This window comes from Capra hircus, chromosome 3, assembly GCF_001704415.2.
Source record: "Capra hircus breed San Clemente chromosome 3, ASM170441v1, whole genome shotgun sequence".
In the NCBI taxonomy this organism is placed as follows: domain Eukaryota; kingdom Metazoa; phylum Chordata; class Mammalia; order Artiodactyla; family Bovidae; genus Capra; species Capra hircus.
In genome coordinates, this window is record NC_030810.1 from 101,134,439 (window position 1) to 101,150,685 (window position 16,247).

The 16,247-nt window shown below is 46.0% G+C and overlaps 2 protein-coding genes across 4 annotated transcripts; one reads left to right on the forward strand and one right to left on the reverse strand.

The window, feature by feature from the left end:
* Window positions 1,649-9,028, reverse strand: MRPL9 (mitochondrial ribosomal protein L9). Of its 2 annotated transcripts, none has more exons than XM_013962411.2 (7): window positions 8,651-9,028; window positions 8,301-8,457; window positions 7,436-7,560; window positions 7,170-7,220; window positions 5,413-5,514; window positions 2,524-2,584; window positions 1,649-2,388 (listed from the first exon to the last, which is right to left on the reverse strand). In XM_013962411.2, the coding sequence occupies exons 1-7, from the start codon at window positions 9,011-9,013 to the stop codon at window positions 2,375-2,377; spliced, it is 873 nt and encodes a 290-aa protein (XP_013817865.2). In that variant the 5' UTR covers window positions 9,014-9,028; the 3' UTR covers window positions 1,649-2,374. The 2 variants fall into 2 exon arrangements, with proteins under 2 accessions (XP_013817865.2, XP_013817864.2); XM_013962410.2 differs by having other exon boundaries at window positions 2,501-2,584.
* On the forward strand, window positions 8,283-15,002 carry OAZ3 (ornithine decarboxylase antizyme 3). Of its 2 annotated transcripts, none has more exon segments than NM_001290529.1 (5): window positions 8,283-8,478; window positions 12,422-12,561; window positions 13,329-13,504; window positions 13,994-14,079; window positions 14,749-15,002. In NM_001290529.1, coding segments are annotated over 5 exon segments (576 nt in total). In that variant the 5' UTR covers window positions 8,283-8,446; the 3' UTR covers window positions 14,892-15,002.

A 16,247-nucleotide genomic window follows, 5' to 3' on the forward strand; every position in this document is an offset into this window, starting at 1 on the left:
GACAAGGGAGTGTGTATTTGGCACCTAAATCATCCACTCTTGCTCCTCTCTTGCCTAATTTTTATTATAAATGGAAGAGTGTAGTCATGGCCTGAGAAGGTAACCCATTTAGGCCAACAGAAGTATAAACTGAGGGGATGTGGGGGAGAATCTAGAATGGGTAGTCCAAGAGGAAATAGCTATCAGTTGTAGACTTAAGCTACAGCAGCAGGGGCTATAGTCTGTCCCAGGTCTTCCTCTTATTTCCCCAGAACCTGAAGGATCATTTTGGGACTTGAAGCAAATGGGTCTGAAGAGCTCAATAAGTGGACTTTAGTGGACACTATGCCATGCTGCCCAGACTCCTGGCTTCAGCACTGAGGCGCTCACTTCCCAGGCTGCTGAGAATGCATACAGCTCTCATCTATGTTCCCCTGGGAACTGCCTGTGCCCGAAATCAGTCACCACACCCAAGACCCTCTCCTGGTCAGTGTTGGGTTCTATAGGTCTCTGTAGAGCCATCCCTAGCTTCAGCCTCCTGTGGGACTAAGGCCTTTGCTGAAACTGCATCAGCTCAACTTCTGTCTCTACCTAATCTTGTTTCCTTCATTTCCCAACAGGTGTTAATCTAGAGGACTCCCCTCCCAGTAAACCTCACCACATCACGGTTTTGCCAAGAACTCACCTTATGACAAGTATTTAAACACTTTTTGAGATTAGCTGTGTGGAATGTTGTCTGTTGCCCAATTTCAGAGAGCTTCAATGTGGTGATGGTGGTAGTGTGGAATGATGCGGTGTTAAATGACCTTTCCATTTCAGGGACAGCAGGGATTGATGGCAAATTTGACAGTGGAACAGCAAATTTCAAAGAATACTAGTGCTCAACCTGAGTTATGGAATTCTGGAAAGTGTGATGTTGGATACAGATAAAAGTGCTGCAACCACTGATGAAAGAACTCTCATTTTCAAGGATGGCTACATGTGGATGAAAGTAGTTAACTGGCTTGGCAAGGCAGGTGAGCTGCTGCTGCTACAAAGTCGCTTCAGTTGTGTCCGACTCTGTGCGACCCCACAGACGGCAGCCCACCAGGCTCCCCTGTCCCTGGGATTCTCCAGGCAAGAACATTGGAGTGGGTTGCCATTTCCTCTCCAGTGCATGAAAGTGAAAAGTGAAAGTGAAGTTGCTCAGTCGTGTCCAACTCTTAGCGACCTCATGGACTGCAGCCTACCAGGCTACTCCGTCCATGGGATTTGCCAGGCAAGAGTACTGGAGTGGGGTGCCATTGCTTTCTCCAGGCAGGTGAGCTCAAACAGGATAAATCAATTTTTCTGAGCTACTGGTAAGGGTAGCAAAGAGTCAATGGTCTCATCTTTATCCTTCCTAAAAATCTCCCATTTGAGTGACTCTGGCACAATCCACTTAACAAGAGTTGGTCTTTCTTCCAGGAATGAACCTTGAACTTATGCAGAACTGTCTACTTGCCTCATCTCCCAATCCACAATTACCTATGAACTAGCCCCACATCTTAACCTTTGTCTGGAAACCAGACAAATTCTTTTTCAAAATTTCAAGAGTTCCCCTTTTAAACTTCTTTCATCCCAGCTTTATTTTCTCCAACAACTGTCCTTAGACCTTATTCAGATCTCAGAAAAGTAGAATCCATTGTGCTTATTTGTACTGAGGACTTTATTAGTATACTTAATAAGTTTTAAGACCATAAGGCATATCAGCTTGTTGAGTAATTTGTCCATAGCAACTGTGGGCTGTAGCCCAAAAAATGTTTTCTCTTTTTCCCCCTTTAGCAGCAAACTCCAGGGGCTTTCCAAGAGGACATTCCACTTGGAAGTCCTGTCCCCAGTCTACTCAAGTCAGTAAACAACACCTAAAAAGAACACAACCTTTTTATTTTTTCTGAGATACAATGTTCAGTTTGGATGATGAGAATAAGCTAGCTAGCTCTACCATTTATTCCAGTGAATTCCAATTAAGGAAGAGGCTAAATAGGATCTAGACTGTTTTGGTCTATTAATATTTAGCTTATCAAATCCACAGCCTGTACTTCTGGAGCAGGCCTCCCCAATAAGGCCAAACGTGATAACTGTTAAGATGGCAAATATGGACGATTCAACACATACGTGCAGTCCGGTCTGCTGTTGCTGCCTCCACACGCTAAGATTCCGTGCTTGGTTAGAGCTAGGAGCGGTATCACAGTGCTGCTCCATCTCTGCTCCACCGTTCCTCTGATTCTGCTTCGCTGCTTTCGAGGGAGAACAGGTTCAGATCTGGAAGCTGGTGGAGGCCACTCCCTTGGCAGCTTGCTGGGCTAACCAATACTTATATCTTTTGGTTTTGGGCCTCTCAAAGTTCACCACGGACATAGGTACCCTCACAGTGTCAAGTCCATTTACCTGCCCACAGAACAATAAGAATGCTTAGGTCAGGTGGGCAAATAAGGCTAACACCACCCAGTCCCAGCTTTCTACCCAGTCAGAAAAAGGAGAGCGCATGTGAGACACTCACCGTCACCTCGCACCAGTACTCACCCCTCTGGGTGATGGGCTCTTCAGGCAACTTTAATGCATGTGGGGCAACCACAACGCCAAGCTGCAGAAAAAGCACAGCCAAAAGGAGCTCTGTTTACATGGTTGCCACTCTGGGCAATCTCAAGAGGATTCTAGACTTCCTTGTACAGGGATGAGTAAAACTGGGGAGTTTACCCTGGCTGATCCCACGGAAAGGCACAAACCTCCCTAAAGAGTGGCAGAGAAACTCAGTCCTGATTTCTCAGGGAGGTGGTTTCACAAGGGAAACAGGGTTTGAGATCAAAATCACTTCATCCACATAAGTAAAAATTCTCCAGTGTCATAATTCCCCAGCTTTTCCTATCTAGAGAAAATCAATGTTCCCATCTTCTCCTGTCAGTTTTCAATTTCTTTGTGACCATCCTTAGTCACTTCCCTTCTACACTTCTGCAAACCAATCAAGAACACTTTGGCCAAGATGGACAGCCACATGTAAATTACTGAAGCTAGAACACACCCTCACACCATACACAAAATTAAACTCAAAATGGCGTAAAGACTTAAACACAAGACGTAACACCACAAAACTAGAAGAGAACACAGCAAAACATTCTGACATACACTGTACCAATGATTTCCTAGGTTAGTCTTCCAAGGCAACAGAAATATAAGCAAAAGTAAACAATGAGACCTAACCAAGCTTACAAGCTTTTGCACAGGACATAAAATAAAAAGACAACCTGCAGACTGGGAGAAAGTATTTGCAAATGATGCCACTGACAAGGGCTTAAAATTCCAAAATATACTAACAACTCATATACAACTCAACAACAAAAAAATCAACCCAACTGGACTTCCCTGGTGGTCCAGTGGTTAACAATCCTGTCTGCCAATGCAGGGGGCATGGGGTGAGTCCCTGAAGATTTCACGTGCTGTGGGGCAACCCAGCCCAGGCACCCTGGAGCCCCTGCTCTGAGATGAGTGGCCAGCAGTGAGAAGCCTGTGCGCTGCAGCTAGAGAGCAGCTCCTGTGCATAGCGGTGAAGGCCAAGTGCAGCCAGAAAAAAAGAAGACCTGAAAGAAAAGAAGCCACCCCCATCAAAAAATGGGCAGGTGACCTAAACAGACATTTCTCCAAAGAAGATATACAGTGGCCAGCAGACACGGAAAAGATGCAGGAAATGCAAATCCAAAGTAAATGAGGTACCGGTCAGAACAGCCATCAATAAAAAGTCTACACGGACCTCCCAAGTGGTCCAGTGGTAAAGAATTCACCTGCCAACGCAGGGAACATGGGTTCAATGCCCTGGTCTGAGAAGATCTCACATGCCGAGGGGCAACTGAGCTTGCAACCTGCACCCACAGAGGCCACACACCACAACCACTGAAGCCCACGCTCCGCAGTAAGAGAAGTCACTGCAGTGAGAAGCCCACGTACTGCAAGTATAGAGTAGCCCCAACTCACCACAACTGAAAAAGCCCACATGAAGCAAGGAAGGCCAGTGCACCCAAAAGTGAAACAGAAGTCTACAGATAATGCTGAAGCGGGGTGGATAAAAGGGGATCCTCTCACACTACTGGTGAGAAGGTAAACTGGTGCAGTCAGTACGGAAAACAATATGGAGCTTCCTCAAAAAAATAAAACTAGAGTTGCCGTATGTTCCAGCAATACCATTCCTAGGTATGCATCTAGTCGTTCAGTTGTGCTGGACTCTGCAACCCCAGGAACTGCAGCCCACCAGGCTCCTCTGTCCACGGGGATTCTCCAGGCAAGAATACTGGAGTGGGTTGCCATGCCCTCCTCCAGGAGATCTTCCCAACCCAGGGGTCGAACCCAGGTCTCCTGCATTGCAGGTGAATTCTTTACCGTCTGAGACACCAGGGAAGCCCATTCCTGGGTTTATATCTGGACAAAACTATAATTCAAAAAGATACACGTGGGACCTCCCTGGTGGTCCAGTGGTTAAGAATCCGCCTGCCAATGCAGGGGCATGGGTTTGATCCCTGGTCCGGGAAGCTCCCACATGTTGCAGAGCATCTAAGCCCCTGTGCCACAGCTACTGAAGCCCCCACACCTAGAGCCCACGCTATGCAATGAGAAGCCACCCCAATGAGAAGCCTGCACACCACAACAGACAGTAGCCCATGCTCGCAGCAACTAGAGAAAGCCTGTGTGAAGCAGCAAAGACCCGTCGCAGTCAAGACATGGAAACAGCCTAAATGTCCATCAGCACATGAATGGGTGAAGAAACTGCGGTCCATATATACAACGGAACACTACTCAGCCATAAAAAAAGAATGAAACCATGCCATCTGCAACAACAGGGATGGATCCAGAGATGACCATACTAAGTGAACTAAGAAAGACAAAGGCCATATGCTGTCACTTATATGTGGAATCTAAAACATGACCCAAATGATCTATGAAACAGAAACAGATTCACAAACGTAGAGAACAGACTTCTGACTGTCGAGGAGGAGGGTGCATTGATTTACATATGGCTGTCCAACTTAGGGAAAGCATTCCTGACTGGCTTGCACAGCTGTGGGAGGGAAATGACTTGTGGTTGCCAGACTCGGGAGCGACGGATTCAGAGTCTGGGATTAGCAGACTATATAGGATGGATAAACAGCAAGGTCCTACTGTATACAACAGGGAACTATATTCAATATCATGTGACAAACCATAATAGAATATGAAAAAGGATACATAGATATAAAACAATCATTTTGCTGCATAGTAGAAATTAATATGTTTTAAATCAACTATAATTAAAAAAAAAAAAAGCTTTCCCTAACTTTAACTGGATGATCACACCCTTTCCTAACAGAGGGATCAATCCTGGAGTAGCTGCTTCTTCCCAGGGGTAGCTTCCATCTTAGGGCTGTAGTGGTGTTTGGGAGTACTCACATTTCTGAGAAAGTGGCGGGCAACTATTTCAGGGTTTAGCTTCCATTTGACATTGTTCTTCATTCCTACCTCCAGGCGGCAACTCTTCAGAAATTTCACTGTCTGAGAGGAATTATAAACAGAGGATAGGTTAGAGTTGGAATCAAGGAGAGGAAACATGTTAGCAAGAGGCCAAGAGGCATAAAGTCCGAGAGTTCAGGCAAAGCACAATTCCTGCCTCGTAGCCAAGAGAGGTGAGATGATGAATAGGAAAGATAAAAATTCCTATTGTCTCAAGACTGACATTATGGAAAGATGTTTTAGCAATGCTCGGGAGGGGAATGCTGCCTATACTTGGCTATCCCTAAGCAAGGAGACACAGGCCATGTCAAAGTTGGGCTCATCGACTGTTCATCTCAGGAAAGACTTTCATAGACTGTTTTAACCCAGTATTCTGGCCCTTCAATCCTACCACTACACCATTAATGATTCCTCCTTGCTTACAGAATGAAGTATAAATTCATTAGCTGAGGGTTAAAGATGTTTTATAAATCATGCCCACCCCACTTTCCAGTCATATATTTCCTAATATACTATTCAAGTCTTCTGCTTTAACTAGACTGGTCTACTTTCTATTTTAAAACATGCTTTAACTGAGCTATCACTTCACACTTGACATAATGGCAATCACCAAAAGAATACAAGTAACAAATGCTAGCAAGGATGTGGAGAAAAGGGAATCCTTGTACACTGTTGGTAGGAAGTTAAATTTGTGCAGCCACTGTGGAAAACAGTATAGCAGTTTCTCAAAAAACTAAAAATATTAGAACTACCATATTATCCAGAAATTCCACTCCTGGGTATACATATCCAACTCCCCCAAAACACTAATTCAAAAAGATATATGCACCCCAATGTTCATAGCCATGTTATGGACGCAACCTAAGTGTCTATTATGAATGGATAAAGATATGGTATACGCAAATGCAAACACACACACACACACACACAATGGAATACTATGCAGCCATTTAAAAGAATGAAATTTTGCCATTTGCGGCAACAAGGATGGACCTGGAGGGCATTATGCTAGGTGAAATAAGTCAGAGAAAGAAAAATACTGTATGACATCACTTATATATGTGGAATCTAAAAAATACAAATCAGTGAATATGAGACAAAAACTGATGCACAGATATAGAGTGTAAGATAGGTTACAAGGATGTACTGTACAGCCTGGGGAATATAGCCAACATTTTGTAATAACTATAAATGAAGTGTAACCTTACTTAAAATATGCCTTAATTATCTACTGAGACTTTGTCTCCCTTAATACCTTTCCTACCTTCCTGGTCTATCCAAAGCCTATTAATCCCACAAGGCCTACTTCAATCCTCCTCAATCACCCTAATCCATTCTAGTCCATGTCACTCATAATTTATGGTCTTGAGTTTATGTATCACTTTTTCTTGTGTCTGTGTTCTCTCCACCTTGTCTGTCAACACCCCTGAAGCCAGAGTCCTCATCTCATTCTTCCATGGGTCCCCTGGTGCCCAGGATGGGGCCTCCCTCAATAAGCCAGAGCACTTAACCCAACATGTCAGGATCTCCTAGGAGGTCTTAATATTAGTATCAGTTACAGTAGCCACAATACTTCCCCTTGCCCCTTCCTTGTGCTGGAAATCAAGAGACTTCAAGGAAATCAAGAAGCCTTTTAGGGAGAGGTTGGGATTTCTGTAGGTGACCAATAAATAAAGATTTTCTATGTTTCTACTTACCGCCTCACCTGCCTTGGTCTGGATCTTGTCTAGTTTTCCTTCTTGTCTCAGCTAGAAAAGAAAGTTACAGATTGAAAAAAAAAAGAGAATCCATTGTAACTAACAACAAATTCTTACTATGCTGGGCATAGTCTGGGCTTCTGAATTCCTGTTCTTCTAGTCCCTACCTCATTTTCAAATTAAATATCAAAGGGAAAGAAGTTGTTAGAAGTAATGTTCAGGTTTTAATATCTCTTGAGTCCCTCTGCTTTCTTTTTTGGGCTCACCAATTTCTCCTCTTCAAACAGCTTCTTGTTTTCAGGAGATGCATACACAGCCAGTCCTTCAGGAAGTAGTCGATTACGGCCCACAGATTTTTTCACTGAGACCAGGTCACCTCGGACTCCAAGTTCTGCCAACAGAGAACAGAGGCAGAGGATCAGAGTTATCTAGCAGTCCCTAAAGAGGAGATGACCAAAGAAAAAGAGACCTCTTATTCTCTCAGTGCTTATTCCTCCCAGAAGAAATATTAGTATTCACTAGGAACAACACGATTTGGAATTCATTTCTTTAGGGCCTGATTGAGAAACTCAATATTCCATGTACAAAGTGAGGCATTGTCCCATCACGGAAATTTCAGTATGCGGTGCCTACTGTCAGGCCTGTCTCCCCACACACTGTTAAAGATGCTGTGCTAAGTGGCTTCAGCCCTGTCCAACTCTTTGCGACCATGTGGACTGTAGCCCGCCAGCTCCTCTCTCCATGGGGAGGATACTGGAGTATTCTCAGGCAAGAATACTGGAGTGGGTTGCAAAGATCCCAGGGGATCTTCCTGATCCAGGGATCAAACCAGTGTCTCTTAAGTCTCCTGCATTGGCAGGAGGGTTCCTTACCACTAGCGCCACCTGGGAAGCCCATGCAAAGGGAAACAGTCAAAATGAGGCCTTCCAAGACTCTGGAACATAAATTAGATGATGCTGCATTCATATTCTAATTTTCTAAGTAGGAAACCAATGTCACAATCACAGTACTTTTTACCGCTGCTTCTTCTCAAACAGACAGCTGATCATTCACCCAAAGTAGTGAAAGGGCAGAAAAAAGTTGATGCCGAACAGAACCAGCCTGAGAGAATTACCTCTCCCCGGGCCTTACCGTCCACCGACTGGGTGAGGATGAGCTCCAGGTTTTCTTTGGGCCGGTGTTTCGTGTCTTCCACGAGCTTGTAGACGCGGTGTCGCCGGTGCAGGCGCGGTTTCCGGCCTTCTCCCGCTAGCGGCACCTTCCACCAGCGCTCTACAATGACCGTGCCCTGGCGGCCGGGGGAGCGAGAGTGAGCGAGTATTCAAGGAGAAGCCTCCTCCACTGGCCGCCGGCACCTCAGGGAGAGCCCACCACCCTCGATTTGGGGCCCACCCGGTCTCAGCGCGCTTCTCAAAACAAGCCTCGGCCATAACTAGCTCCACCAGAGGCAAGGAGCCCCAGCACTCAGACCCGGCCCTCACCCGACTGTGAGACAGGCTGAAGTCGCGCTCCGAGCCGGGGGTGCTCCCTGAAAGTCGCGGCCGGAGGAGCTCCCGGACCCCTCCTCGCAGCAGCCGCTCAGTGAACACTCGCAGCTGAATTGCCCGCGGGGCCGCGAAACCGGCTGCCGCCATGTTCTCGGGCGCAGAGAAGGTCCGCAAGGCGCAGGCGGCGGGAAAGGCCCCGGCGGCGGGAAAGGCCCCCACGGGCTGCCCGCGGCGCGCCTGAGCCGGCGCGGCTCTGTGCGCGCTGAGCTTCCAGGAAAGCCTGGCGCGGATTGAGCTGCGACGTGGGTGTCTGGAGACCAGAGATCTGGCTGGGATGGGTGCTCCACGATTCAGCATTTCCGCCACTCCCTTTCCCCAATTTCTTCTCGGGGGAGGGACACCCTTAGCCACTGACTGGTAGTGGAATGACTGTTAGCTGCACTGACACCGGGAGGCACCCGCTCCCTCCCTTGGCTTCACTTGTCTTTATTAGTCTTTATTACTGGGGCTTTTTACTTAGCTCCAGTCGCTGAGGTCGCTTCCAGTTCTGACGTTCTGTGATAGCTGGATGCTTTTCCTTACTTCAAATCTAAAAGTGGTGGAAGGATGGAATCCTCTGGAAAACTGCCAACCTCAGGATCGTCTCTTAATCGTTACACTACAGTGTTTAGTCCTCCTATCCTGGAATAAGATACTGTCTTCCTTCAGGATTACTGCACTGCTGCTGCTGCTGCTAAGTCGCTTCAGTCGTGTCCGACTCTGTGCGACCCCATAGACGGCAGCCCACTAAGCTCCTCTCTCTGGGGTTCTCCAGGCAAGAGTGCGTTGCCATTTCCTTCTCCAATTACTGCACTAGTCTCCTAACAAATATTTAAGTAAACGTAAATCACGAGACAGACAGTTCCCTCTCTGGAGGGTCTCAGTACTGGGGAGTAAACCGTATAAAATGGAATGAATAGGCCTGTTTGGCATGAGGTTTATGGAAAGATGCTCTGAGCATCATGTTATTCGACCTATAAACAGCCTTTGGCCAGTAGTCCCTCGTAATTACACTTTCTTTAGGTAGCTTCCAGGACACCGATTTACTTTTCTCCTTCTGGTCTCAACATGCTCCCAGAAACAAGCAGGGAGCATTTCAGTCTCCTTGGCTGATTTCTCCTTTATTCTTCATCTCTTAGAGTGCCCCCAGGCCTCAGTCTTTGGGTCTTTACTCTTCTCAATGCCAGTCTTGACTCATATGCCAGTGACTTCAAATTTCTGTCTTCACCCTAGACTTCTAAACTCCACACATGACTATCCAGCTGCTTACTTCATCTTCCCATTACACAACTGTGGACAATTCAAAGTTAACATGCTCCAAACTAAACCCATCTCTATCCTCTGCCCCATTCTGCCTCACTTGCAGCCTTTCTTCTCTGTCAATGGTAACCCCCTTCTTTCAGTTCTTGGACTCACGTCTCCTACTTCAGGAAATCCAAAAGCCAACCATATCCCATCACTCCAGTTCTCCACCATGGTATAAGATACTTTCTCCAAGATAACTGCAATAGTCTCCTAACAAATAATCCTTTAGAGCTCTACAGTTTATTTGCGATACACCAGTCAGAATCTTTTGAAAAACATGTCAGATCATGTCTCATCTGTCCAAAACTTGCAAAGACTTCCCCCTTTAGTCAAAGAAAAAGGCCATACGATGGTCTACAAGGCCCTGTATGACCCGGTCCCATTAGCTCTCTTCTTCTACTCCCCCTATAGCTTACAGGGCTTACCAGGCAGCAGTAGTGGTGAAGAGCCTGTCTGCCAGTGCAGGAGACATGAGATGCGGGTTCAATCCCTGGGTTGGGAAAATCCCCTGGAAGAGGAAATGGCAACCCCCAGTATTCTTGCCTTGGGAATCCCATGGACAGGAGGCTGTCAGGCTAAGGGTCAGACATGACCGGAGCAACTTAGCATGTAGCTTGTAGTCAACCCACAGTGGACTCCTGTTTCTTGAAAAAATTTGACCCATTCTCCTTAGGGATTTGCGCTAGCTGTTGCTTTCACACAGAAGCTGTTTCCCTCAGACGCTGGCTTGGCATAACTCCCTCAACCCCTTTGAGTAGACCTCTTTGCTGCTAAGTCACTTCAGTCGTGTCCGACTCTGTGCGACCCCATGGACTGCAGCCTACCAGGCTCCTTTGTCCATGGGATTTTCCAGGCAAGAGTACTGGAGTGGGTTGCCATTGCCTTCTCCTAGACCCCCTTAGATCACCCTATTTATCACTGCCACTGTCCCACCCCCTTCACACTCCTGATCCTTCTTTCTACTCTATCATCTTCTAACACGTGAAATAGTTCTCTTGTGTTTAGGTTTGTTCTTTCAGTGTTAGACGCTCCATGGGGCAGGGATATTTGGTTTGTTTACTGGTGTATCCCAAGCTCACAGTAGGCCCCCAATAAGTATTTGTAAATGGATGAATGAAGAACGTACAGAGGTCTCAGACTGGTGGCGCCAGCTCCAAATTTTGCACACAATGTTGATTTTTTTAATCAATAATTTTTATTTTTTGTTAGTAGTAAAATTTCTGAAGATTAAAAAATTTCTTTTTGAGAAACTTACCACAAAAATCTCTTTCCAGTTTCTGTTGAAAACTGTATGATCTGGTCTGCATTCCTGCACGGAAATTTGGAGCTGAGCTGCGTCTCCCCCCACCCCGACCCTTTTTTTAAGAGTGTGTGAGCTTTTCATTTTGCTACAGTCCCACCCAGCAGCTCCACTAATTTCCCCTAGCTGTCCAGGTCCCTGGAGGCATTGAGTTTGCAGTTCCTACCCCATAAGGCACTGAGAAAGTTCAACAACATGTAGAATCATTGGGTTATTAAAGGTAGGGATAATAAAAATATTGAACTGATAGGAACAGGGAACCAACCAATCAAGTCAGATACTGGATCAGGGCCTTAGAAGCCTCCTGCAGTATCAGACCCCAATCTGTTACTGAAGTGTGTGTTTGCCACATGCACACGCCAGAGGGGAGCCCATGTTCCGTGAGCACAAGTGGTCAGCCAGGGCTGTTTACCAACCATACAGAAACAAAAAGTATTTTAATTTCTGGTACAGCCGTGAAGTCCATCCTAGTTGAACAAGCACTTTGGGGGCTACCTAAGTGGGTAGGGTCGGGTAGGGAGCACAGAGAGAACACTGAAGTGACTGAAGGGCTGGCCCTTTGCCATGTCACAGTGCTCACTGTGTCACAATGGCACCAGAGGCCTGAACCCCTGCCACCAGCCCCTGAACCTCACTTTGCCGCAGGGAGGCACTGAACTAAGAAACTGCCTTGTTACAGGTCACGCCCCTCTTTCTACTCCCTTTCTTATATCAAGAGGGGAAAAACACGGAACTACCTCTACCCGTTCTGGTCACCATACGCCTATTACCTTTACTGCTACAAGTACCGGATCACCCTCCGGGAGAAGATGCTGCCTTGCTGTAAAAGGTACTTATTTTAATCTCTACCTGTAGTTGTTTATATAAACTGTAAAGAAAAATAAAAGAATTTGAAAGGACTCCCTAAGTGGCAAAAGAGAATGGCAAAATAGGGTGGAAGGCTGGCATGGAACTTTGTAAACCTTTCTATCTGGCTGGCCTGGGGAAATGGAAATAGATAGGCTGGTTCACATAAGATACAGAAGACAGTGCCAGAGCCTGGCCCAGTGTACCTGGAAGGTAAGTCTCTTCTCATCTCAGACTCAGAGATCAACTAATTGGGGCCTCTTTTTCCTCATCAGCATCACCACTTATAAGGAAGTGGAGGACTTGACACTCCGGCCCCGTTGCTGCCTTCAGTGCTCCTGAGTCCCTAGTAGGTCTTCAGGGGGGCAGACGCACCGAGCAGGGTGATCAAGACCAGCTTAAAGAATTATATTCGGTAAGTGGACTGGGAGCTGGTGCTGGGACATGGCAGCCCACTGCTTGCTGTAATATGATAACTTACAAAGGGACATGGACTAGTTGGAAAATAAATCATAGAAAGCTAGCTCATGTGAGCTCCTGTGTAAAACGGACTTGCTTTATGGACAAGGATTCTGGTCCAGAGAACTTAAGGCAGGGTCCTAGGGCTGGTGTTGAAAAGCAGGATGGGAAAGGAGGAATTGAAAACAAAGACAGACTATATTAAGACACAAAGCTGTATTCTGGGACATAAAGCTGTTTAGATGCTAAGTTTTGGGTCTAGAATCCCGAACTCCTGCACTTGCCTTTGTATCATCATGCCTACATATGAGCTATGCATTTTTAGATAAGAAGTGGCAAAATTTAGGGAAAACATATATGATGGGAAAAAGTACAAGAGTGTTATTAGTGAGACAGTAAACAGATGATACAGCTTTGTTTAAAGAATAAGCTGTTTGATGATGTAAATACAAGTTTCTGAACCGTTAGTGCACCCCTCAGTGGAGTCAGCAGGTAGTATTGACTCGATTCCAAATTTTTATCAAGGAAAACGCCATGATAGGGACAGAGTTAGGTCTTAGGACTAGGAGATATTGAGTACGGCCTGGCTCCACTTCACCTAGGCTCTCTATCAGCCCCCTCCTTGCTTCCACAGACACACCTAAACAGGTCTGAGATCTGATTTGAGGGTTAGGTGAGCACAGAAACAGGAGACTGTTACTCTCATTTTTACTCCTTTTCTAGGCTGGGAACCTGACGGTGCTGTCTACTGACCCCCTGCTTCACAAGGGCCCGGTGCAGTTAGACTTCCACTTCCGCCTCACCCCCCAGACCTCCGCCCACTGGCACGGCCTTCTGTGTGACCATAGGCTCTTCCTGGACATCCCGTATCGGGCCTTGGATCAAGGCAACCGGGAAAGGTGACTGAGTCTGGATGGGGGGAGAGGGAGGTGAAGGGAAGAGGTAGGGGTTTCACTCTGATGTCACACTCAAGTAACGGGCATGCTAGCCAGTGAGGGCTTATTCAGGAGCTGGATACATTCAAATCACTGAACCAGCCAGTGAGTTGAGCCAGGATCTGGATTCAAGAGATAACAGTCCATAGGAGGTTGCTAAACTGATTCAGAATCACAAGGTGGAATCCATAAATAGTTGAAAGGAAGTGATCTCCAGCGGTTTGTCTTTATAGAGTGGCCCTTTTTCCCCAAGCCCCTTCCATGGCAGGGGTATCAGGCCATAGTGTATAAACCCTTAGCTTCAGAGAAAAATCCATCAAAACCAGTTTGGAACTTTCACTTCCTTGGGTCAGGAAACACTGAGCAATAAAATACCTTCTGTTGCAAATAGGCACCTTTGTCGATTTTGAGTTTGTGAAACATGCCATTAACCATTTTCCTTCTGGTCCCTAGTTTGACTGCAGCACTGGAGTATGTGGAGGAGAAGACCAATGTGGATTCCGTGTTTGTAAACTTCCAAAACAACCGGAATGACAGAGGTGGGGAATCTGCTCTATCCTTCCTGGCCCTTTGTGCTGAAGCAGCTGACAGTGATTTCCCCTTTATAGGAGATCTTCCTCCCTTCACTCTAAAGGGCATGTTCAGGCAGTTCAGGGATTCAACACTCATCCCCTTCTCCCCACCAAGGAAATTAAGGCACCTAGTATTCTGTTCATTGAAGTCATAACTGAACTGTCAGGAAGGCCCTGCACACAAATTTCAGAAGCTAGACTGAAGAAGCACTGGTGAAATTACACAGAAGCCATTCAAGGGATGTGGCTGGTAGGACAGAGTCTCAAATGTATTAAGCACCTATAGTGTGAGAGGGTCAGGTGTAAGGCCAGATGCGAGGTGCACATTACAGAAACCCTTGCTCCCTCGGGGAGCTTACACTCTGCTGGAGATGAGAGACAAGTAAGAGTTTATTATACCATCATTGTGTTAGGCACTTTGTAAACATCTCATTTAAATTGTGTGATCCTCATTTTACAAACATGTAGAGCACTGAAGCCAGGTTAGGGTCCAGCTCTGTTTGACTCCAAAGCACATCATCCCTGTGCCTGCACCACACTGCTCCCTGCCCAGTCATTCCCCAGTGGAAGAAGCCAAATCTAGGGGAATGGCTGCATGCAGTCTCAGAGTATTCTAATTTTGTTCTCTTTTCACAGGTGCTTTGCTACGCGCCTTCAGCTACATGGGCTTTGAGGTGGTCAGACCAGACCACCCAGCCCTTCCTCCCTGGGACAATGTCATCTTTATGGTGTATCCCCTTGAAAGGGATGTTGGCCACCTGCCCAGTGAACCTCCCTGAACATGCTATTCCTACTCTGCGAGGGGCTGGGAGCCGTGTTAAGTGAGAACCAAGCTTCCAGGATGTGACAAAACACCTTCCATCTAGGAGTAAAGGGTAGTGCAATCCTCACACGTTTCCCTTTTCTTTGCAGGGGGAGTGGGGGAGAGGGTTGGCTGGAGCGAAAAATGAGCCTTACAGAGCTGAATTCACTGTAGGATAGACAGACATTTGATGACTGAAAAGCTCAAAGGGGTCTGAGCAAGATAGGGAAAGGACCCAAGGATTTTAAGCTTTTGCCTTGCCCCTGTCCCAAAACTCTTCCCTTATTTATTTTAACTATCTGAGCACCTGCTAGGAGCAGGAACCAAGCACCAGGGAATATATTTTATCCATATACTTAGGTTCAAACTGGAGACAAGTGAAGGAAATCAGAGAAGGTACATGGTTCCTGTGGCACTAGTTTAAGGGCAGGAACATTCCAGGAGGCTGCAAAAGTAGTGTTGTTAAGAATAGGGAACCCATCAGAATGGGTTAAAAGGTCTTAAAAGCCATGTTAAAGGAAAAGGCTTTCATACACAGTAACAAACTGTAGCTAAGAATGAGATACCACTCATCTTTCAGAGAAGTCCTGTGAACAATTTATATCAGGAGACTTCTTTTTAGAGTAAAGGCTGATAAACAACAAGGTCCTACTGTACGCACAGGGAATTATCCTCAATATCCTGGGATAAACCATAATGAAAAAGAACACAAAAATAAAAATGCCTGTATGTGTATGACTGAGTCCCTTTGCTGTTCTTTGCAGTGTTGGCTGTCACAACACTGTCAATCAACTATACTTCGATTAAATAAAATTTTTAAAAAAGAGTAAAGGCCGACGAAACTGAGGACTAACTGGCCCCATGAACCTGTCGTAGAGTAGCTTCAATTCCAGGGCCGAGCCTGCTCAGTGAGCAAGTGCAGCCAAGGTCTGAAATATCAAATCAACGGCACGCTTTCATTGATTCCTGTGGGACCACCCAAGCTACCTAGAGATGCTCCTTTACTGAAGTCTTTCTGCTAATTGGTACTGAGGTTTTTCTAAGACAATAAAATTTGAAAATTGTGTTTCTGGGGAAATATAGTTGCTATGTAGTATATGGGTAGATTTCATTAACTCCTAGATTAAAAAGTCCTGCATAGCAGAGTCTTATATACGAGTTTTAAGTCTTCTACTTTACCTTGCTGATCTTTAAAAAAAAAAAAAAAAGGTTAATTTACCGTTATTCTCCCACCCACTTTCAAACACCTTCACAGTTCTCACTGGATCCTCACAATACTGTCAGAAATGGAGAGATGCTACGTAAGGAAACAGGCTCCATAAGTTTACAGCAA

What these genes read in the sequence shown, in the direction of transcription:
- MRPL9 (XM_013962410.2), bottom strand. Translation starts at nt 9,013, where the DNA reads ATGCTGAATCGTGGAGCACCCATCCCAGCCAGATCTCTGGTCTCCAGA. An exon ending in TCAGCCTGTCTCACAGTCGG is followed by an intron (nt 8,458 to 8,650) that starts GTGAGGGCCGGG and finishes CCCGGCCGCCAG; the next exon opens with GGCACGGTCATTGTAGAGCG. An exon ending in CCTCACCCAGTCGGTGGACG is followed by an intron (nt 7,561 to 8,300) that starts GTAAGGCCCGGG and finishes CTCTGTTGGCAG; the next exon opens with AACTTGGAGTCCGAGGTGAC.